Source organism: Suncus etruscus, chromosome 7 (genome assembly GCF_024139225.1).
Source record: "Suncus etruscus isolate mSunEtr1 chromosome 7, mSunEtr1.pri.cur, whole genome shotgun sequence".
Taxonomy (NCBI): Eukaryota; Metazoa; Chordata; class Mammalia; order Eulipotyphla; family Soricidae; genus Suncus; species Suncus etruscus.
The window spans coordinates 14,820,721-14,844,946 of NC_064854.1; the positions used below are offsets into that span (position 1 = coordinate 14,820,721).

Below are 24,226 nucleotides of genomic sequence, written 5' to 3' on the forward strand. Positions count from 1 at the left end.
CTGAGCTGTGGTTGGGGAAGCAGGTGTGAAGCAGGCTTAGGCTGTGTCAGGGGGCAGGGACCCCACTCCGCCCTCCATCGGGGGCTGGCCAGGGCTGCGTGTGCCCTCCGGCCTGTGGATGGTGTCAGGCTCCACAAACTGGGAAACATCCTTCAGGTGTTGCCACCAACGAAACAGGAAGCCCTCAACAATGGTACGGAACCAGGGTGTGACCCGCTCCTGGCCCCTTGTCGCCCTGTTCAGGAGCTCGGCCAGCTTCTCCCTGCTCATGTAGTGGTAGCTCTTGACTTCCCGGGGGTCGGGCTTCACTGTGAGGTTCTTCCTCACCAACAGGAGGTAGCCCACTTCGTGGTCCCCCCAGACCTCGTCAGATGGGCTGTGGTGGTAAATCCGAGTCATGAAGATGATGTCCTGCAGGCAGATCTGGGGGGACAAGGCTGTGTGAGCAGGCAGGTGCAGGGCATCACTTCTGCCCTGTGCCCAGGTGCCAGAGAGAGTTCAGGGCAGTATGACCCCATTTCACAAGCACTGCATGCAGGGACAGTGTCCTAGAACCCACAGTCTGGCAGGGCAGGTACCTGGTCAGGGGGAATTCCCAACTCTGCCAGCAGCCGGCGTAGGGCTGCTCGCCGCACTCCCAGCTTGTCCTTGTCCTCACACTCTTCTGGGGTGAACAGTGGGTGGCTGGAGCATGAGTCGGAGAAGTGGCCTATGGGAGGGGGCTGTTGGCATGAGCAATCCCAGAGGTCATCCCTCAGGAGTGTCCCATGCTACCCACGTATCCCACGGCCCTGCTCAGGAGCTCTGGCAGCTTCTCTCATCTGAGCCCTGGTGATGGGTGGGTGGTGTGTGGCCTCCCTGTCAGGGCCTCTGGCGACACCCACCTGGGAACGTGTACTTGGCATCCGATCTCTGCTGAACCAGGAGCTCATCATCCGTGTTGAAGATAAGCACGGAGAAGCCTCGGTGCAGCAGTCCTGGAGGCAGAGGGTGGAGGTCACACTCCAGGGCCCAGGTCTGTGTGTAGGGGGTGTCACCGCAATTGGGACAGGAGTGAGCATCCATCTATCCATGCCCAGCCTAATGACTGCTGTCCCTACTGCCCAGGGAAGGGATGGCCTCCTGCTGGGCTCAGTCTACATACACCACTGTGGGCGCTGAGATAGCTCCCCGGAGGATCTCACAGCCCAGTGCCCCCGTCAGCCCCCATAGCCTGGAGCCCCCACCCCCTCCCCAAGGTCCTGCCTTTGTCGATGTTCTCCCGAAGATGGCAGTTCTTCTTGGTCTCAGCCCCGAGGATGCGGTCATTTTCATCAATGACAATGCACATCTCCTCTAACCGCTGCACCTGCAGCTCATCCAGGTGGCCGGCAGCCGACATTTCTGCAGATGACATGGGGTATGTCCTGGTGCTACTGGCAGAGCAGCTGCTCACGTACAACTGCTACGTGATGCCCATGGACTCCTCAGTGACCACCCATATAGCCAAGCTGGGAGGAACCACGAGACCACTGTTGGTGGATTCTGTCCCTTCTCTCGGTCCCCATTGCTGAGCCTTTTCAGCAGTGTCTATGTCTCATCCACCTGTGCTAGAGGCCACTGTTATTTTTTTTTTTCTTTTCTTTTTTTTATATCTAGCTGTTCTAGGATTACTTTTGGCTCTGTGCTCAGAAATCACTCCTGGCAGGCTCGGGGGACCATGTGGGATCCCTGAAATCAAAGCAGGGTCCCTCCTGTGTTGGCCACGTGCAAGGCAAATGCCCTCCTGCTGTGCTATCACTTCGGCCCCATTGCCACTGGTTTTCATGATCTCGAGAATCTTGGGTAACTATATGGAGGTGAGCTCCCCAGCTTTGAGCTGGTACCCAGACCCATGTTTTTTTTTGTTCAGAGCAACTTACAGAATCCTGTGGTGACACAGAAGCTCCCCCACCCACCAACTCTCCCAGAGCCTCTGACTGGAAAACAGGTCTCTCTCGGCAGTACCCACAGACTCACCAAATCCAAGTCCCGAGTGCGTATGCCTGGGTACAAGACTGGGTTGAGGCTCCTATTTATGAGGTAGAAAGGGTACATACCCACCCATGCCTCCGAGCGCCTTTGGAGTAAAGGTTTCCCAATATCTGAGATCAGTGGCTTTACCCTAATCCTGTGTGTTCTGAGCCCCACCTCAGGAACAGGGACAGAAATGACAGCTGGGATTCAGTGGCCATTGGATTTCAGTGATTTCGCAAAATGCTAGCATTTGGCTGCTTAGAACAAGGACATGTGCTGCTTAGACCCTGCAGTATGGGGGGTGACCCAGGCTGCCCCAGGCAGTGCACACGCTAACTAACTTAGGAGGGACTGAGGTTCGATTCCTGGGTGTCCTATATAGTCTCCCAAGCCAGGAGCGATTTCTGAGTGCATAACCAGAAGTACCCGGGTGTGGCCCAAAAGCAAAAACCAAACAATAAAAGAGTTGGGATCATTGGAGTGGGGTGTGGGCAGTCCCCAAAGCCCCCCCACCCCCACTGAGCTCACAGCTGGTGTGGATGAGGCCAGTCCTCATGGTAGGCAGTAGAAGGGCTGGGAGCTGGATCTGCCCCAGGTTGCAGGGTTTCGGGGCCACTGTTGCCCCAAAGAACACAGCCCAGAAGTCTGCTGGGTCTGCTCCAGGAATGGTCCTTGCCCTCCCAAGGCCCAGGAAAGCAATTTGTGACCCTTTGTCTGGACTGAACAAAGGGATAGGACACTTGAGGCTCCCCAGCTCCTCTTGCATGAGGAAGGAAGCCATCTAAGGAAGTCAGGTTGAAAGGGGGCTGTTCTGCTACTCAATTAGAGACCAGGACAAGTACAAGAATATAATTAGCAAGGGCAGGTTTATTGACTGACTAGCCAGGGCTGCGAATCATGTCAAAAGACAGAGGACCTGAGCCCCCAACAGCCCACCAAGAGGGTTTGTATAGGGTTTAGGCTGTAGGGTTAAAGCCTATAGGGCAGGGGGGTAGGCAATGTCCAATGAAGAGTTCAATTTAGCTTTCTTCTCCAATTACGGCTCAGGGTTCAGGGTTCAGGGTGGGGGGCGGCGAGCTGTGAAGCAACTTCGTTATCGCAAATCCTGATTTTGCTGACATAGGTTTACCCATCCTGCCAGACGTTTGATGATCGGCTGATTGGGGTGTGAACCACCTTGTGTCAGGAATATTTTTTTTTTTTTTTTTTGGTTTTTGGGCCACACCCTGTGACGCTCAGGGGTTACTCCTGGCTATGCGCTCAGAAGTTGCTCCTGGCTTCTTGGGGGACCATATGGGACGCCGGGGGATCGAACCGCGGTCCGTCCTAGGCTAGCGCAGGCAAGGCAGGCACCTTACCTCCAGCGCCACCGCCCGGCCCCGTGTCAGGAATATTTTGTTGGCACATCAGACATCTTATGATAAAGGAGAACCATCTTGTGTTAGGAACATCCTGTTGGCTCATCTGCACCCCGTGCCAGGAACATTCTGTTGGCACATCACACACCTTAGGGGGCTTTGACAAATAACAGAACTTTAGCAAGAGTTTAGCAAAAGTTTGACTTAAGCAAAAGTTTAATAAAAGTATAAGTTGAACAGGAGTTTGGATCAACCATTACATTATTGCTAGGCCTTAATTACTATATTCTAAACATACTTTTACCTAACTTTATTTATTTATTTATTTTTGTTTTTTTGGGTCACACTCAGCGGTGCTCAGGGGTTACTCCTGGCTGTCTGCTCAGTAATAGTTCCTGGCAGGCACGGGGGACCATATGGGTCACCGGGATTCGAACCAACCACCTTTGGTCCTGGATAAGCTGCTTGCAAGGCAAACTCGCTGTGCTATCTCTCCGGGCCCTTAATTTTACACACACACACACACACACACACACACACACACACACACACACACACACACACACACACATATTGCAAATTCTATTTCCACAAGGTATTATCAAGGCCCAGCCTGATCGCAAAGGAATCATGACTGGGAATAATGTCCTCGTCTAGACTCTCCAGGTGAACAGTGCGGCTCTGGGCATATGGGATAACATTCGATAATGTGTAATATTTTTGGAAGCTGTGGGCCCTGAGCCTGGAGGTTGGCAGTTTGGTTTCTGCCTTGCCTGGATGGTTGCAAATAGTCTCACTGGCTAGTTTGAAGGGAGAAGAAAATAGAATATCTCCTGACCAGGTAAACTAAGGATCCCCTTCCAGAATCTTCCAAAGAGGCAGTTCTCTGTTGGGTGATGACAGTGCCTGACCCAGGAGTGAGGCACCTTGTATCAGGCCTGCCCAAAGCCAAGCTCTGAGAACATGCCTGGAGCTGCGGCTCCTGTGAGGACAGCTGTTCCCAGAAGTGTGACAGTGTGTGTTCCTACTGCTGCCTGAACCACCACGCCCGCCCACAGGGGGCTGATTTTCTCCTGCCCCCACCCCTCCACCTGGCTTGGCAGGGAGGCTTGGGTGTGCCTCATGCTGTGCAGTGCTCACAGAGAGGCTAGAGCTCCCCGAAGCCCAGCCCTGGCCTCACTGCCATAGAGGCCAAGCAGTTTCCTCCTGGCTCCCAGGCCCTTCCCTGCCTCCTGGTGTCTGTCCCTCAGCCTGGTGGGGTGCAAGACACACAGGAGTGTTCTACCCCACCCCATGCTTCACTGTGACCTGCGTCATCAGCCATGTCACCCACTGAGGAGGGTGACACCTCATGTCCCAGAAAAGCTGGTTCTTTCTCATGAGCTTTGGGGGATATTCCCACCCTTTGTGGGAACAGTGTGACCATAGGTTCTCATGGATGTCACTCGCGAGGTCTCTTTATTTTTGCTCTGAGTCTTTCTCAGCAAATGTAGCTGAGACTATCCTATGCCACATTTAAAATGTTTTTTTTTTTTATTCAAAGACAGTGATTTAGAAAGTCATCCAAATTTCAGACATATAATTTTGCATCATCAATCCTATCAGTATCAGCGATCATTCTTGGACAGGCTCGGGGGATCATATGTGGTAACGGGATTGAACCTGGGTTAGCCACATGCAAGGCAAGTGTATCCTTGCTGTGTTTTCTCTCTGGCTCCATATATAGCATGATTTCTGTGCAGGGGCAGGGAAGGCTTTCCCACAGGCCACTCCTGTGATAGCAGCCACTGGTCTGGCCCAGTGAGTGAGTGCTCAGGCTGGTGAATAGGGCCTGCCATAGCCCATGTTCTGTTGCAACCACAGTGTGCATCGTCTTTCTCTCCCAGAATCTGGGGGACATGGGGAAAGAGCTCTTATGTTTCCTGGGCTTTGTCTTATTAATACCAAGTTCCAAAAGCTCCTTTGGGAGGAGGTTAGACAATAGCACAGCTAATAAGACTGTTGGCTTTATGGGAGTAACCAGCCAGGCCTCCATCCCTGACATCCATGTGGTTCCGAGTCTCTCCAGGAATGGTACCTGAGTGCAGGGCTAGGGATAATGCTGACCAATAATTGATTTTTTGGACCATGTGAGTTGCCGGGGATTGAACCTGTGTTTGTCCCAGGTTGGCCGTGTCCAAGGCAAATGCCCTACTGACTCCAACCCCAGTCCTTCTTTTTCTTTGCTTTTTCATTTTTTTTTTTGGTCACACCCAGCAGCGCTCAGCAATTACTCCTGGCTCTACACTCAGAAATCACTCCTGGCAGGCTCGGGGGACCTTATGGGATGCTGGGATTCTAACCACCATCCTTCTACATACAAGGCAAACGAACTACCTCCATGCTATCTCTCCAGCCCCAGTTCTTTTCATTTTCTTCCTATGTTATAATAGTGATCAGCTTGGGTAATAGGAAAAACAAAAAAACAAAAAACCAAAAAACCCTGATAATTTCTTGTTTTTAAAGCGTAAAATAAAATGTCTCCAACACTCAAGATGTCATTCTTTTATTTATTTATTTTTTGGTTTGGGCCACACCCGTTAGATGCTCAGGGGTTACTTCTGGCTAAGCGCTCAGAAATTGCCCCTGGGTTGGGTGGACCATATGGGATGCCAGTGAATCAAACTGCGGTCCTTCCTTAGCTAGCGCTTGCAAGGCAGACACTTTACCTCTAGCACCACCTCACCGGCCCCAAGATGTCATTCTTGTCCTTAGCTTTGCTGGTGTTTTGCTCATACCCTGGGCCTATTCTTCCTGTGCCTGGAAGTAATGTGGCCTTGGGTGTGAGAGCTTTGGGCCACTTGAGGGGAGAAACCATAATGACCTTTACAGGTTTGCATCTCCCCTGCTGTGTCAGACAGCCTGGGTGCCTCCAGGGGTTCTCCACGCATGAGCTCATGCGGAGGCCAGAGTGACACAATCATGGTGCTAAGTGGTAGCTGCACCGGAAACTGTGTCTGCATCTGTTGGCCAAGGTCTGCCTCTAGGGGTCGCTGTCCCTCCTTTCAAGCAGGACTAGCTGCATTACCCAAAACTCAGCTGGCACTGCAGCACCAGGCTTTGGGTGTCCCATCTCGAGTTCCGTGGTCTCTGAGGACACAGGCTAGTCCTGCTCCTGTTGCCCTCCTGCCCAGTTTCTATCGGCCTCCACAGCCTGCAGAGAACTTTCTCATGGCATCTGGGGCCATGGGGCCGATCTACACCATCCTGAGCTGGGATGACATTTCACCATTGGCAGGGGTCAGTCAGAAGGTAATTGCTGATGTGTCACAGAGATGCCTTGCCTTTCATCAAGACACACAGCTGTGATTTTTCACCTCTGACGTGTCCCTGTAGTCCCCCAGCTCCACTGGAGTGATCCCCAAGTCATTCAAGGAAAGGGTCTTAATGGACAATACAGTGGTTTCTATGGCAGCTTTTTGAAGGTTGGAGGAAGCTCTCCACGTTCCTGCATGGCCTTTTCTGTTATTGGTACCTGAAGCAGGATCTTCTCATGTTATAGCTCTACCTTGATTTGGTTGGTTTGATTTTTGGGCCAAACTAGAGGTGTTCAGGATCACTCCTGGTGGGTTGTGGTGCCAGGGTTGAACCTGGGTTGGACATGTGCAATGCAAATTCCCTACTCACTGTTCTATTGATGTGTATGTAAACATTTCCATGGGATATATGTTACTGATACTATCCTGATCGGTGATTGTGCCCTACCCTAAACTGTGACCTGATTCTGCTCCCACCCTAGGATGGTACCTGATTAGGATGTATAAAAGCAAGGGTCTGTGGAAGGAAAGGGCTTTTTTTCAGGGGCTAATTCTGAGACCTTTGGCTTCAGCCTTATGCACGGAATAAAGCTGTTACCTTCAGAAGCCTGACTGCCTGTTAGCTTTTTTTTTTTTTTTTTTTTTTTTTGGGCCACACCCGTGACGCTCAGGGGTTACTCCTGGCTATGCGCTCAGAAGTCGCTCCTGGCTTGGGGGACCATATGGGACACCGGGGGATAGAACCGCGGTCCGTCCAAGGATAGCGCAGGCAAGGCAGGCACCTTACCTCAAGCGCCACCGCCCGGGCCCAAAATACACTTGCAGTCTGAATTTTTTTTTGTTTTTTTTGTTTTTTTTTTTGTTTTTGGGTTGCCTGTTAGCTTTATATCAGGCACATTCACCTCAGAAGTGCTGGCTGAACAGGGAACAGGGTAGCAGACCTGTGGTCTGAGCTGGAGGAGAAAGACCTCATTCTCCATCCCTCCATCAGTCAACCCCATTAAGGGTTGTTCTGCAACATAATGGAGCCTGAACAAGCTGAACCTGGACCCTCAATAACTGTAAGTGAAATGCTTTATTGATAATTTGTTCTGCTGGGCCCGGAGAGATAGCACAGCGGCGTTTGCCTTGCAAGTAGCCGATTCAGGACCAAAGGTGGTTGGTTCGAATCCCGATGTCCCATATGGTCCCCCGAGCCTGCCAGGAGCTATTTCTGAGCAGACAGCCAGGAGTAACCCCTGAGCACTGTCGGGTGTGGCCCCCCAAAATTTGTTCTGCTGACCATTAGATGGTTTTTGTGGTTATTCATGTAAAGTCAGCCACCCTTTTGCTTACGCATTGGTTCTATATTACTCAAGTGGATTATTCTGTCTTATTTTGAACTAATTGTTTTGGATCTAAGAAAAAATCATTGCTTCCAAGCAAGTGAAAGCAGATATTAACAGATGGGAATATATTAAGCTGAGAAGCTTCTGCAACTCAAAGGAAATAGTGCCCAAGATACAAGAGCCACCCACTGAGTGGGAGAAACTATTCACCCAATACCCATCAGCTAAGGGGCTAATCTCCAAAATATGCAAGGCACTGACAGAACTTTACAAGAAAAAAACATCTAGTCCCATCAAAAAATGGGGAGAAGAAATGAACAGACACTTTGACAAAGAAGAAATACAAATGGCCAAAAGACACATGAAAAAATGCTCCACATCACTAATCATCAGGGACATGAAAATCAAAACAACGATGAGATACCACCTCACACCACAGAGAATGGCACACATCACAAAGAATGAGAATAAACAGTGTTGGTGGGGATGTGGAGAGAAAGGAACTCTTATCCACTGCTAGTGGGAATGCCATCTAGTTCAACCTTTATGGAAAGCGATATGGAGATTCCTCCAAAAACTGGAAATCGAGCTCCCATACAATCCAGGTATACCATTCCTAGGAATATACCCTAGGAACACAAAAATACAATACAAAAACCCCTTCCTTACACCTATATTCATTGCAACACTATTTACCATAGCAAGACTATGGAAACAACCAAGATGCCCTTCAACAGACGAATGGCTAAAGAAACTGTGGTACATATACACAATGGAATATCATGTAGCTGTCAGGAGAGATGAAGTCATGAAATTTTCCTATACATGGATGTACACGAAATCTATTATGCTGAGTGAAATACGTCAGAGAGAGAGAAAGAAAAACATAGAATGGTCTCACTCATCTATGGGTTTTAAGAAAAATGAAAGACATTCTTGCAATAATAATTTTCAGACACAAAAGAGAAAAGAGCTGGAAGTTCCAGCTCACCTCAGGAAGCTCACAACAAAGAGTGATGAGTTTAGTCAGAGAAATAACTACATTTTGAACTGTCCTAATAATGAGAATGTATGAGGGAAATGGAGAGCCTGTTTAGAGTACAGGCGGGGGTCGAGTGGGGGAGGAGGGAGACTTGGGACATTGGTGATGGGAATGTTGCACTGGTGATGGGTGGTGTTCTTTACATTTCTGAAACCCAAACACAATCATGTATGTAATCAAGGTGTTTAAGTAAAAAAAAAAAGAAAAGAGAAAGAAAAATCATTGCTGTTGGATCATTGTGGTCTATATTTCAAATGAAAAATTATACTCCAATACTTGCCTCTCCTGCATTGTCACTACTAGCCATAATTTGTGGAATATCTGTGTTGGCTAATATTTTTATTGTGTGCACAGTTATTGGCTGGTGTTTAGAAAATAGAAAGTGTAGAAATAGTGAGGCTAAAACCAGTATAAATAATAAGAAAATCTATCCAACGAAAATTCAGAACAAGTTGCAGGCTGACGAACCCAGCCCCACAATCAAAAATATAGACATTTTTCCTGGAAGAAAAACAACTCGGAATAATAATCCAAATCCAAATAGTAACACGAATGACCAACCTCCAGTGCTAACTCCACAAGTTAAGCCTGATTCTAGTGAATTGCATGACAGTAGTGACTCAGTCAGTGATCAACCTCTGGTGCTAAATCCACGAGTGAGGCCTGATTCTATTCACAAAATTGAATCACACAACAGTGCAGATTCAGACTATTAACCACGCGCATGGCCTCAGAGCTCTATTCAGAGTAATTTTGCTAATCTGGCCTCATTCCCTTTACACGGGGTAAATGTTTCTAAGTATGTAACCTTTCAGATGGAGGAATTAGATCAGTTTAGAAAAGTGTGTAAAGATTATGGCCCAACATCACGACACAGTGTGGAGTTACTAAAACTTTGGAGTCATAACTCATCTTGGACTTTGTATGATTTTAAAACAATTGTTGATATATGCCTGTCGTCTAAACAGCAAACTAAATGGGAAATATTCTATTCAGAAGGTGTAAAAGCCAAATTATATAGCCAGGATGGTACAAAAAAACAAGTGGCAGGGGTTACTCTCTTGTATGAATTATTGATGGCAGAAAATCAATTTGCAAATATTCAGACACAAGTGGCTTTACCTAAAGAAATCTTAAATTTGATTTTTTTTTTTTTGGTTTTTGGGCCACACCCTGTGACGCTCAGGGGTTACTCCTGGCTATGCGCTCAGAAGTTGCTCCTGGCTTCTTGGGGGACCATATGGGACGCCGGGGGATCGAACCGCGGTCCGTCCTAGGCTAGCGCAGGCAAGGCAGGAACCTTACCTCCAGCGCCACCGCCCGGCCCCTTAAATTTGATTTTTTGAAGCTGGTGAGTGCCTACATTCTGGGGCTGCGGGATCACTCTGCCCTGCTGTGCCTTTGTTCACTCTGAGGACTTCAGGGGAAACTCCTATCTCTGTCTGCCTGAAACTGTGCTTCTGAATCCCCCGAAGGTTTCCTCAGAGGCCTAAGGAGTGCACCCCCCAAAAAACTGCATTTTGAAGCTGGTTTCCTCAGAGGCCTAAGGAGCGCACCTCCAAAAAACTGCATTGTGAAGCTGGTGAGTGCCTACATTCTGGGGCTGCGGGATTGCTCTGCCCTGCTGTGCCTTTGTTCACTCTGAGGACTGTCAACTAAAGGCAGCAGAAGAGCGCGGCTGCTGCGCACTCTTTCTAATCAATGAACCCCACAACAACACGCAGGAAAAACCACACTACCAGCGTGACAATGGGGAAACCTCGCAGGCAAACACCATCCATTGAGAATGAAGATGAAAGCTCAGTGGACCTAATAAATTCCAAACACCTGATTAACATTTCAGATAACGAGTTTAGAATAGAAATATGGAATATGTTCGTAGAACTCAAAAAGAGCATAGATCGATCTGAAGAGAACGCAAAGACAGAAATCAGAAAATTCCAAACTGAAATAACAGATTTGAAAAATACGGTTGCTCAACTGAAAACCACAATGGATAGCCTCGCCAACAGGATATCAGCAGCTGAGGAGAGAATCGGAGTACTGGAAGATGTGCTGCAGAAAAACTCAACACAACAGAAAAAATTGGAAAAGAACCTTAAGACAAACGAACAGGCAATGGAAAAACTACTCAAGGAATGCGAACAGATGAAAATGGAAGGCTTTGATAAACTCAACAGAATCAACATAAGAATCATTGGAGTCCCAGAAACCCAGGAAGGAGATCTCCAAGAAGAATCAACTGTCAAAGACATCATCAAAGAGATACTCCCAGAATTAAAAACTACATGTAATCAAATCCTGCATGCCCAAAGAATACCAGCTAAAAGAGACCCAAAGAAAAACACCCCAAGACATATCTTTGTTACAATGACAAATCCCATAGATAGAGATAGAATACTGAAATCAGCAAGATGAAAAAGGGAAATTACATTCAAAGGAGCACCCCTAAGACAGCAGACATGTCACAAGAAACTCTCAAGGCCAGAAGACAGTGGTGGGTTATTGTGACAAGACTGAATGAAATGAATGCCTCACCGAGAATACTGCACCTAGCCCGACTCACGTTCAGGTTTGGAGGAAAAATACACAGCTTCATGGATAAACAACAGCTCAGAAACTTCACAGATGAAAAACCAGCCTTAAAGGAAAAACTGACAGGTCTACTTTAAGACAAGAGAGATCAACAAACACAGCAAAGTTGTCTACAAATATGACATTAAATCCTATGACAATCATCTCCCTCAATGTCAATGGACTAAATTCACCAATTAAAAGACACAGAGTGGCAAAATGGGTCAAAAAGATAAATCCAGGGCCGGAGAGATAGCATGGAGGTAAGGCATTTGCCTTTCATGCAGGAGGTCATCGGTTCGAATCCCGGCGTCCCATATGGTCCCCCGTGCCTGCCAGGAACAATTTCTGAGCCTGGAGCCAGGAATAATCTCTGAGCACTGCCGGGTGTGACCCAAAAAAAACCACAAAAAAAAAAAAAAAAAAAAAGATAAATCCAACCTTCTGCTGCCTACAAGAAACACATCTGAATAGTCAGAACAAACATAGACTCAAAATCAAAGGCTGGAAGAAAATTATCCAAGCAAACAACACCCTCAAAAAAGCTGGGGTGGTCATATTAATAGCTGATGACACCAACTTTATACTCAGAAAAGTGGTAAGGGACAAAGATGGACACTATGTACTAATCAAGGGATATGTGCAACAGGAAGAAATCAGACTATTAAACATATATGCACCCAATGAGAGACCAGCAAATTATCTAATACAGTTCCTGACAAATCTGAAAGAAGAAATCAATAATAACACAATCATTGTGGGAGACTTCAACACAGCCCTATCAACACTTGATAGATCAACCAGACTGAAACCCAACAAAAACATACTAGCCCTGAAAAGAGTTATGGAAGAAAGAGGACTAGTATATATATACAGGACACTCCATCCCAAAAAACCTGGATACACATTCTTTTCCAATGTACGTGGGTCATTCTCCAGAATAGACTGCATGCTGACACAAAAAACATACCTCCATAAAATCAAGAGAATAGAAATCTTGCAGGCTACCTTTGCTGACCACAAGGCTCTGAAATTAGATGTGAACTACAAAGCCACACAGAAGAAAAATTTTAACAATTGGAAATTAAACACCCTGCCACTGAATAACCAGTGGGTCTGAGATGAAATCAAAAAGGAAATCAAAACTTTCCTGGAAACAAATGATAATGAAGACACAAACTGCCAGAATCTATGGGACACAGCAAAAGCGATCCTGAGAGGAAAATTTATAGCTCTACAAGCATACATCAGAAAGGAAGAAGGAGCATACCTGAATAACTTAATGGCACAGCTTAAAAAATTAGAAAATGACAAACAAAAGGAACCAAAAATAGGGAGACAGAAGGAAATAACAAAGCTGAAAGCAGAACTCAATGAAGTGGAAAACTAAAAAGTAATTTGAAAGATCAACGAAAGCAGAAGCTGGTTTTTTGAAAAAATAAACAGGATTGATAGACCATTGGCAAAACTCACAAAGAAAGAGAGAGGAATCTGATAATCCATATTAGAAATGAAAAGGGGGAGATCATGACAGAAATTGCAGAGATCCAGAGGGTAATCAGAGACTACTTTGAGAAACTTTATGCTACAAAACATGAGAATCTAAAAGAAATGGAAAAATTCTTGGACACATAACCTTCCACATTTAAATAAGGAGAATGTAGCATATCTTAACACCCCCATCACTATGGAGGAAATTGAAACTGTAATCAAACATCTGCCCAAAAAGAAAAGCCCAGGCTCAGATGGTTTTCCTAATGAATTTTTTCAAATCTTTCAAGAGGACCTACTACCAATCCTAGCCAAGGCTGCTCCATGAAATTGAAAAAACGGGAACATTCCCAAACAGCTTTTTATGAAGCCAACATCACCTTGATACCAAAACCAGACAGAGACGCTGCCAAAAAAAGAAAATTACAGACCAATATCCCTGATGAATGCTGATGCAAAGATCTTCAACAAAATCCTGGCAAATAGGATCTAATGCATCATCAAGAAGATCATACACTACGACCAAGTAGGTTTCATCCCAGGAAAGCAAGGATGGTTTAACATCCATAAATCTATTAACATCATACACAACATCAACAACAAGAAAAATAAAAATCACATGATCATATCAATAGATGCAGAAAAAGCATTTGATAAGGTCCAACACCCATTCTTGATAAAAACTCTCAGCAAGATGGGAATGGAAGGAACCTTTCTCAATCTAGTTGAAGCCATGTACTACAAGCCAATGGCAAATATTATCCTCAATGAAGAAAAACTAAAAGCCTTTCCTCTAAATTCTGGTACAAGACAAGGCTGTCCTCTCTCACCACTCCTCTTCAACATAGTACTGGAAGTTCTTGCTATAGCGATCAGGCAAGAAAAAGATATCAAGGGAATCCAGATAGGAAAGGAAGAAGTCAAGCTCTTATTGTTTGCAGATGACATGATACTGTACTGAGAAAACCCTAAAGACTCTACCAAAAAGCTTCTAGAAACAATAGATTCATATAGCAAGGTGGCAGGCTACAAAATCAACCTACAGAAATCAATGGCCTTTTTATACACCAATAATGACAGGGAAGAGATGGAAGTCAGGAAGGCAATCCCATTCACAATAGTGCCACACAAACTCAAATATCTTGGAGTCAACTTGACCAAAGATGTGAAGGACCTATACAAAGAAAACTATAAAGCCCTGCTCCAAGAAATAAGAGAGGACACACGGAAATGGAAACACATGCCCTGCTCATGGTTTGGCAGGATTAACATCATTAAAATGGCAATACTCCCCAAAGCATTATACAGATTTAATGCGATCCCCTTAAAAATACCCATGACATTTTTCAAAGAAGTGGATCAAACACTTAGGAAGTTCATCTGGAACAAGAAACACCCTCAAATAGCTAAAGCACTCCTAGGGAAAAGGAAAATGGGAGGCATTACTTTCCCCAACTTTAAACTGTACTACAAAGCAATAGTTATCAAAACAGCATGGTATTGGAATAAAGACAGACCCTCAGATCAGTGGAATAGGCTTGAGTTCTCAGAGAACATTCCCCAGACATACAATTACCTAATTGGAATGGGTGTATTTACATAAAAAACATCCTCGCTCTGTAGTCTCTTACTTGGAACTGATTTCAAAACTGATTATCAAAGTGAGACTCAGATCTACCGTATTTGCCGTCGTATAAGACGACCCCCTAATTTTGCAGTTAAAATATTGGTTTAGGCCTATATTCACTGTATCAGACAGATTGTTCCTGTGCTGCATGTGTTCCTGTTCTCATGTACCACAGTGAGCCAATCACAACAAGCAAAGGTTCAAAGGTTATACTGTCATAGACTTCCTCTCTGACTGGCCAATCTGAGCAGGCTTTTTACTGTGTAGATTCGGTACAGAACATTGTCTAATTTTCATGCATAAAAGCCTGCTCGGATTGGCTGAGTTAGAGAAGTGGTCCGAGCAGCCTGGCAGTGATTGGTGCAGAATTGAGTTGGAAAATTTATTTTGTGGCAATATTCAGACAATTTTCATTTAGCGGCATATTGAAACATTTTTTGAGATATACTCGGCGTATAAGATGACTCCCGATTTTCGGTTGACTTTTTTGTTTCAAAAGTCGTCTTATATGCTGGAAAATATGGTATATTTCTACTAGGTTTAGACCCATATATAATAGTTTTGCCAATACCAAGAAAGTAATTGAGTCAATATTGCATCTTAACCAATCTCTACAAAGGGCCCTCTCAGATTTCATAGGAGAAATATCCTCCCATTATCCATCATGAAAAACTTGGGACTTTTAAAAGAAAACTTAGTTTGTTATTTCTTCAATGGTTTGGGATTCCCCTATTCCCAATGCCAAGGTTTTTTACATTGATGGATCCCAAAATGGAAAAGGAGGAATAACCAGAGACAACATTAATATGACCATAGATACCAAATATAAATCTGCACAGAAAGTTGAAATAGCAACGTTAATTTACCTATTAGAAAATGTATCTGAAGCCATGAATATAGTTTCTGATTCTTTGTATGTGGTAAATTTATGTCCTGTAATAACCACTTACTTAAACGATTACAACAGCTTCTTCAAAAACAAACTGAGCCCATCTTCATCATGCATATTAGAGCCTACTGAGGTCTTCCAGGACCAATGGCTCAAGGAAATAAAACTGCTGACTTGTTAGCATTGCCTATATTTGAATCACCTGTATAGGAACATTCTGCCCTATACACAAATGTACATCGTTTACATGTGAATTACCAAATTCCATGGAGGCAAGCTAGAGAAATTGTAGAGAACTGCAACATATGTGCACCGTTAACAAAAAGACTCACATAGCAGGAGCAAACCCAAGAGGCTTACAGTCTAACGAACTTTTGCAAACGGATATAACTCAAACAGATTTATTTCCAAGAAAACCTTATCTTCTATGTTGTGGTGGACCCTTATTCTCGGTTTCTGTGGGCAATTCTTATGTCTTCTCAATCTGTCTAAGGCTGTTTGTAGTTTTCTTTTACAATGTTTTTCTGTGATGGGTATTCCGTGTTCTATAAAAACTGATAATGGGCCAGCCTATATTAGCAAAACTTTTGAATTTTTTGTAAAGAATGGCAGATAAGACATTTGAAGGGAATTCCTCACAATTGTCTGGGACAGGCCATTGTAGAAAGGGCTCACAGAACCTTAAAAACTCAATTACAAAAAAATAGAAAAAGAGGCTTATCGCCAACTGAGTTGCTATCTTTGACTCTCATCACATTAAATTACTTAAACTTACCCCAAGGGGAAAGTTACACAGCAGGGGAAAGACATTTTAAAGAAGATATTCAGAGACAAGAGACAATTCATATACCCATTTGGATCAAGGAGGATGAAAAATGGATAGCTGGATATCTTCTCCTAAGAGGAAGGGGTTATGCCTATGTTTCTATAAATGACAACCCTCCCAAGAAATTTTGGGTCTCATTACACCTTGTTAGATATCAGGCTAGCACAAATGATCATGTTCAGAGTATAAACTCCCCTTCAGATCAAAAACAAAATACTCAAGACACTAACAACAGTAATATTGCTGAGGTCTCTGGGGCAGGGAACAAGGATTTAGCTTTCACACACCATACTTTGAGTGAGACTGACAGTAGTGATAAACCCTTACAAAAATACTAGGTTTAAAAGGAGGTTCTATCTGTTTAGGATGGACCCTCAATTTGTTTATTTACACAGGGAGGTTCTCTGCCTTAAACATTTTGTTTTGGTTTGTGACTTAAGCTCCCATCTATAAAAAATCGGCCATACTTGGCATATCAATTTCGGACCTCATATGGACTTTTGCCTGGACTAAGAACTTGGATTAAGTTCAGGTACCTATTGATCATCATTACAAGGCCCCTGTATGTGCCTCTTCCAGCAAAATAAGGGCCTAATTTACTGTCCTCAAAGATGGGCTTTCTGGTCTACCTGGACTTGAATGGAAAATGTGCTTCGAGGACGAAGAGATAGCATGGAGGTAAGGCGTTTGCCTTTCATGCAGAAGGTTGGTGGTTCACATCCCATATGATTCCCTGAGCTTGCCAGGAGCTATTTCTGAGCATAGAGCCAGGAGTAACCTTTGAGAGCTGCCAGGTGTGACCCAAAACCCACCACCACCACCACCACCAGCAACAACAACAACAACAACAACAACAACAACAACAACAACAAATGTGCTTCATTTGCCTGCTACTCAGCCTTTCTAGCATCTCTATGAAGGATCTCTGTCTACGGATTACATCTGGGCTTTCTGATTGCCCTGGGAGCTCCCCATTGCCTACTAGATCCTTGATCACTGAATTTCAGATTCTCCATCTGCTTTTCCAAGGAAGAACTTACTTGGAATTCTTCATCTTTTACATCGTATATTTATCATCTCTGGAGCTTGTAGTTGATTCCTAGACACATGTTTCTGGTTTTAGACACCCTGTACTTAAGTTAGAATTTTTTCTTTACATTTTTTGTTTGCTTATGCAAACAGGTGCTCTTTTATTATTGTGTAGTTTTTCCTTTAAAATTATAGACAATATTACTTGAGTATATTATTGTTTGTTTACTAAAAACAGGGGAATTGTTATGTATGTAAACATTTCTATGGGATTATTATGTTACTGATCCTATCCTGATCGGTGATTTTGACTTACCCGAGGTGTGACCTGATTCTGCTCCCACCATAGGGTGGTACCTGACTATGATGTATAAAAGGAAGGGTCTGTGGAAGGAAAGGGCTTTTTACCAGGGGCTGATTCTGAGGCTTTTGGCTTCAGCCTGATGCACGGAATAAAGCTGTTACCCTTTTTTTTTGGTTTTTGGGCCACAACCATTTAACGCTCAGGGTTTACTCCTGGCTTGGGAGAAACATATGGGACACCGGGGGATCGATCCGAAGTCTGTACTAGGCTAGCGCTTGCAAGGCAGACACCTTACCTCTAGTGCCACCTTCCTGGCCCCTAAAGCTGTCACCTTTAGAAGCCTGACTGGCTGTTAGGTTTATACCCACCGCATTTACCTCAGAACCGCATGAAAGTTCGTATTAAGTTGGTATTAAGACTCAAGTTTGGAGTCAGTAGAAATGACCTCGTGCTGGCATTCTCCCTGCCTGCTTGGCCCTGTCGTGACCCAAAGAATGGCTGAGACTGGTGCGTTTGATTGGCTTTTATTTTCCAGGAAGCATTTTCATACATTACTAGCGATAGAAAATTGGGACAGCATTGAAGCAAGAGAGTTTCACCCTAAGTTACTCAGCATGTTCATGAATTAAAATAGTGATTTTTCATTTCCTGCTTAACTGATGTTTGAATCTGAATACAGTTTTAATAATAGAGTGTAGATCTTTTAACCATGTTGGTTTTTGGACCATCCCTGCTGGTACTAGGGTTGCTCCTGGGCTACTTGGGATCATATGGGATACTGGGGTTCACACCCTGTTTGCCCACGTGCAAGGCAAGCTCCCTCCCCACTATACTATCAAAGCCTCTATTTGCTGTGACCAAGTAGGAATATCTAAGTGCTGGCATGAGGTTATAAGGTGTTTTCTAGCTGAGCTGCCACCTGCCACTGTCTCCTCACAGCCTTCACAGGCCCTGTCCCTCAAAGCAGAGCTCCCTAGTGCAGGCAGCAGGAGTGAGGGGCTGGGGGTAAAGGCACCTGACTATATGGTATCCCGGAAGAGTTCGGGGGCCTGGTTACCCCTGTCTAGGCTGAATCCCCATAAGAGCACAGTGGGAGAAGAGTTCCCAGGGCTGAGCTCTAGAGGTAGGGATATGAAGCTGTCAGCTGAGAGACCCCCCACCTAGTGCAGAAAAGGCTATTTTGGAATGGCAGCTGAGCTGTGGTTGGGGAAGCAGGTGTGAAGCAGGCTTAGGCTGTGTCAGGGGGCAGGGACCCCACTCCACCCTCCATCGGGGGCTGGCCAGGACTGCGTGTGCCCTCCGGCCTGTGGATGGTGTCAGGCTCCACAAACTGGGACACATCCTTCAGGTGTTCCCACCAACGAAACAGAAAGCCCTCAACAATGGTACGGAACCAGGGTGTGACCCGCTCCTGGCCCCTTGTCGCCCTGTTCAGGAGCTCGGCCAGCTTCTCCCTGCTCATGTAGTGGTAGCTCTTGACTTCCCGGGGGTCGGGCTTCACTGTGAGGTTCTTCCTCACCAACAGGAGGTAGCCCACTTCGTGGTCCCCCCAGACCTCGTCAGACGGGCTGTGGTGGTAAATCCGAGTCATGAAGATGATGTCCTGCAGGCAGATCTGGGGGGACAAGGCTGTGTGAGCAGGCAGGTGCAGGGCATCACTTATGCCCTGTGCCCAGGTGCCAGAGAGAGTTCAGGGCAGTATGACCCCATTTCACAAGCACTGCATGCAGGGACAGTGTCCTAGAACCCACAGTCTGGCAGGGCAGGTACCTGGTCAGGGGGAATTCCCAGCTCTGCCAGCAGCCGGCGTAGGGCTGCTCGCCGCACTCCCAGCTTGTCCTTGTCCTCACACTCTTCTGGGGTGAACAGTGGGTGGCTGGAGCATGAGTCGGAGAAGTGGCCTATGGGAGGGGGCTGTTTGCATGAGCAATCCCAGAGGTCATCCCTCAGGAGTGTCTCATGCTACCCACGTATCCCACGGCCTTGCTGAGGAGCTCTGGCAGCTTCTCTCATCTGAGCCCTGGCGATGGGTGGGTGGTGTGTGGCCTCCCTGTCAGGGCCTGTGGGGACACCCACCTGGGAACGTGTACTTGGCGTCCGATCTCTGCTGAACCAGGAGCTCATCATCTGTGTTGAAGATAAGCACGGAGAAGCCTCGGTGCAGCAGTCCTGGTGGCAGAGGGTGGAGGTCACACCCCAGGGCCCAGAAGGACTGTGTGTAGGGGATGTCACCGCTACTGGGACAGGAGTGAGCATCCATCTATCCATGCCCAGCCTAATGACTGCTGTCCCTACTGCCCAGGGAAGGGATGGCCTCCTGCTGGGCTCAGTCTACAGACACCACTGTGGGCGCTGAGATAGCTCCCCGGAGGAACTCACAGCCCAGTGCCCCCATCAGCCCCCCTAGCCCGGAGCCCCCCACCCCCACCCCCAGGTCCTGCCTTTGTCGATGTTCTCCCGAAGATGGCAGTTCTTCTTGGTCTCAGCCCCGAGGATGCGGTCATTTTCATCAATGACAATGCACATCTCCTCTAACCGCTGCACCTGCAGCTCATCCAGGTGGCCGGCAGCCGACATTTCTGCAGATGACATGGGGTGTGTCCTGGTGCTACTGGCAGAGCAGCTGCCCACGTACAAGTGCTACGTGATGCCCATGGACTCCTCAGTGACCACCCATATAGCCAAGCTGGGAGGATCCATGAGACCACTGTTGGTGGATTCTTTCCCTTCTCTCGGTCCCCATTGCTGAGCCTTTTCAGCAGTGTCTGTCTCATCCACCTGTGCTAGAGGCCACTGTTTTTTTCTTTTTCTTTACTTTTTTTTTTTTATATCTAGCTGTTCTAGGGTTACTTTTGGCTCTGTGCAAAGAAATCACTCCTGGCAGGCTCGGGGGACCATGTGGGATCCCTGAAATCAAAGCAGGGTCCCTCCTGTGTTGGCCACGTGCAAGGCTAATGCCCTCATGCTGTGCTATCACTTCGGCCCCATTGCCACTGGTTTTCATGATCTTGAGAATCTTGGGTAACTACATGGAGGTGAGCTCCCCAACTTTGAGCTGGTACCCGGACCCATGTTTTTTTTTGTTCAGAGCAACTTACAGAATCCTGTGGTGACACAGAAGCTCCCCCACCCACCAACTCTCCCAGAGACTCTGACTGGAAAACAGGTCTCTCTGGGCAGTACCCACAGACTCACCAAATCCAAGTCCCGAGTGTGTATGCCTGGGTACAAGACTGGGTTGAGGCTCCTATTTATGAGGTAGAAAGGGTACATACCCACCCATGCCTCCGAGCACCTTTGGAGTAAAGGTTTCCCAATATCTGAGATCAGTGGCTTTACCCTAATCCTGTGTGTTCTGAGCCCCACCTCAGGAACAGGGACAGAAATGACAGCTGGGATTCAGGGGCCATTGGATTTCAGTGATTTCGCAAAATGCTAGCATTTGGCTGCTTAGAACAGGGACATGTGCTGCTCAGACCCTGCAGTATGGGGGGTGACCCAGGCTGCCCCAGGCAGTGCACATGCTAACTAACTTAGGACGGACTGAGGTTCGATTCCTGGGTGTCCTATATAGTCTCCCAAGCCAGGAGCGATTTCTGAGTGCATAACCAGAAGTACCCGGGTGTGGTTTAAAAGCAAAAACAAAACAAAAAAAGTTGGGATCATTGGAGTGGGGTGTGGGCAGTCCCCAAAGCCCCCCGCCCCCACTGAGCTCACAGCTGGTGTGGATGAGGCCAGTCCTCAGGGTAGGCAGAAGGGTTGGGAGCTGGATCTGTCCCAGGTTGCAGGGTTTAGGGCCACTGCTGCCCCAAAGAACACAGCCCAGAAGTCTGCTGGGTCTGCTCCAGGAATGGTCCTTGCCCTCCCAAGGCCCAGGAAAGCAATTTGTGACCCTTTATCTGGACTGAACCAAGGGATAGGACACTTGAGGGTCCCCAGCTCCTCTTGCATGAGGAGGGAAGCCATCCAAGGAAGTCAGGTTGAAAGGGGGCTGTTCTGCTACTCAATTAGAGACCATGACAACTACAAGAATGCAATTAGCAAGGGCAGGTTTATTGACTGACTAGCCAGGGCTGCGAATCATGTCAAAAGACAGAGGACCTGAGCCCCCAACAGCCCACCAAGAGGGTTTGTATAGGGTTTAGGCCGTAGGGTTAAAGCCTATAGGGCAGGGGGGTAGGCAATGTTCAATGAAGAGTTCAATTTAGCTTTCTTCTCCAATTACGGCTCAGGGTTCAGGGTTCGGGGTGGGGGGCGGCGGGCTGTGAAGCAACTTCATTATCGCACATTCTGACTTTGCTGACGTAGGTTTACCCATCCTGCCAGACATTTGATGATCGGCTGATTGGGGTGTGAACCACCTGTGTCAGGAATATTTTGTTGGCACATCAGACATCTTATGATAAAGGAGAACCATCTTGTGTTAGGAACATCCTGTTGGCTCATCTGCACCCCGTGGCAGGAACATTCTGTTGGCACATCACACACCTCAGGGGGCTTTGACAAATAACAGAACTTTAGCAAGAGTTTAGCAAAAGTTTGACTTAAGCAAAAGTTTAGCAAAATTTTAAATTGATCAGGAGTCTTGATCAAGCATTACAAATTATTGCTAGGCCTTAATTACTATATTCTAAACATGCTTTTACCTAACTTTATTTATTTATTTTTTTTGGTTTTTGGGTCACACCCGGCGTTGCTCAGGGGTTACTCCTGGCTGTGTGCTCAGAAATAGCTCCTGGCAGGCACGGGGAACCATATGGGACACTGGGATTCGAAATCAACCACCTTTGGTCCTGGATCGGCTGCTTGCAAGGCAAACACCAATGTGCTATCTCTCCGGGCCTTTAACTTTATACATACATACATACACACATACATACATACACACACACACACACACACACACACACACACACACACACACATATATATATATATATATATATATATATTGCAAATTCTATTTCCACAAGGTATTATTAACGCCCAGCCTGATCGCAAAGGAATCATGACTGGGAATGATGTCCTGGTCTAGACTCTCCAGGTGAACAGTGTGGCTCTGGGCATATGGGATAACATTTGATAATGTGTAATATTTTTGGAAGCTGTGGGCCCTGAGCCTGGAGGTTGGCAGTTTGGTTTCTGCCTTGCCTGGATGGTTGCAAATAGTCTCACTGGCTGAATGCGCTAGTTTGAAGGGAGAAGATAATAGAATATCTCCTGACCAGGTAAACTAAGGATCTCCTTCCAGAATCTTCCAAAGAGGCAGTTCTCTGTTGGGTGATGACAGTGCCTGTCCCAGGAATGAGGCATCTTGTATCAGGCCTGCCCAAAGCGGAGCTCTGAGAACATGCCTGGAGCTGCGGCTCCTGTGAGGACAGCTGTTCCCAGAAGTGTGACAGTGTGTGTTCCTACTGCTGCCTGAACCACCACGCCCGCCCACAGGGGGCTGATTTTCTCCTGCCCCCACCCCTCCACCTGGCTTGGCAGGGAGGCTTGGGTGTGCCTCATGCTGTGCAGTGCTCACAGAGAGGCTAGAGCTCCCCGAAGCCCAGCCCTGGCCTCACTGCCATAGAGGCCAAGCAGTTTCCTCCTGGCTCACAGGCCCTTCCCTGCCTCCTGGTGTCTGTCCCTCAGCCTGGTGGGGTGCAAGACACACAGGAGTGTTCTACCCCACCCCATGCTTCACTGTGACCTGCGTCATCAGCCATGTCACCCACTGAGGAGGGTGACACCTCATGTCCCAGAAAAGCTGGTTCTTTCTCATGAGCTTTGGGGGATATTCCCACCCTTTGTGGGAACAGTGTGACCATAGGTTCTCACGGATGTCACTCGCGAGGTCACTTTATTTTTGCTCTGAGTCTTTCTCAGCAAATGTAGCTGAGACTATCCTATGCCACATTTAAAATGTTTTTTTTTTTTTATTCAAATACAGTGATTTAGAAAGTCATCCAAATTTCAGGCATACAATTTTGCAACATCAATCCTATTAGTATCAGCAATCATTCTTGGACAGGCTTGGGGGATCATATGTGGTAATGGGATTGAACCTGGGATAGCCACATGCAAGGCAAGTGTATCCTTGCTGTGTTTTCTCTCTGGCTCCATATATAGCATTATATATGTGCAGGGGCAGGGAAGGCTTCCCCACAGGCCACTCCTGTGATAGCAGCCACTGGTCTGGCCTGGTGAGTGAGTGCTCAGGCTGGTGAATGGGGCCTGCCACAGCCCATGCTCTGTTGCAACCACAGTGTGCATCTTCTTCCTCTCCCAGAGCCTGGGGACATGGGGAAAGAGCTCTTATGTTTCCTGGGCTTTGTCTAAGAATACCAAGTTCCAAAAGCTCCTTTGGGAGGAGGTTAGACAATACCACAGCTGGTAAGACTATTGGCTTTATGGGAGTAACCAGCCAGGACTCCATCCCTGATATCCATGTGGTTCCGAGTCTTGCCAGGAATGGTGCCTGA

The 24,226-nt window shown here is 46.7% G+C and overlaps 2 protein-coding genes across 2 annotated transcripts; both read right to left on the reverse strand.

Annotated features, from left to right (window-relative positions):
* On the reverse strand, window positions 1–1,065 carry LOC126014190 (isopentenyl-diphosphate delta-isomerase 2-like). Its single transcript, XM_049777517.1, has 3 exons — window positions 885–1,065; window positions 579–709; window positions 1–423 (listed from the first exon to the last, which is right to left on the reverse strand). The coding sequence occupies exons 1-3, from the start codon at window positions 1,063–1,065 to the stop codon at window positions 37–39; spliced, it is 699 nt and encodes a 232-aa protein (XP_049633474.1). The 3' UTR covers window positions 1–36.
* A 17,905-nt stretch (window positions 1,066–18,970) lies between these two features.
* Window positions 18,971–20,336, reverse strand: LOC126014192 (isopentenyl-diphosphate delta-isomerase 2-like). Its single transcript, XM_049777519.1, has 4 exons — window positions 20,201–20,336; window positions 19,836–19,928; window positions 19,530–19,660; window positions 18,971–19,374 (listed from the first exon to the last, which is right to left on the reverse strand). Exons 1-4 carry the CDS (start codon window positions 20,334–20,336, stop codon window positions 18,988–18,990), a joined length of 747 nt encoding a protein of 248 aa, XP_049633476.1. The 3' UTR covers window positions 18,971–18,987.
* Between the last annotated feature and the right edge of the window lie 3,890 nt (window positions 20,337–24,226).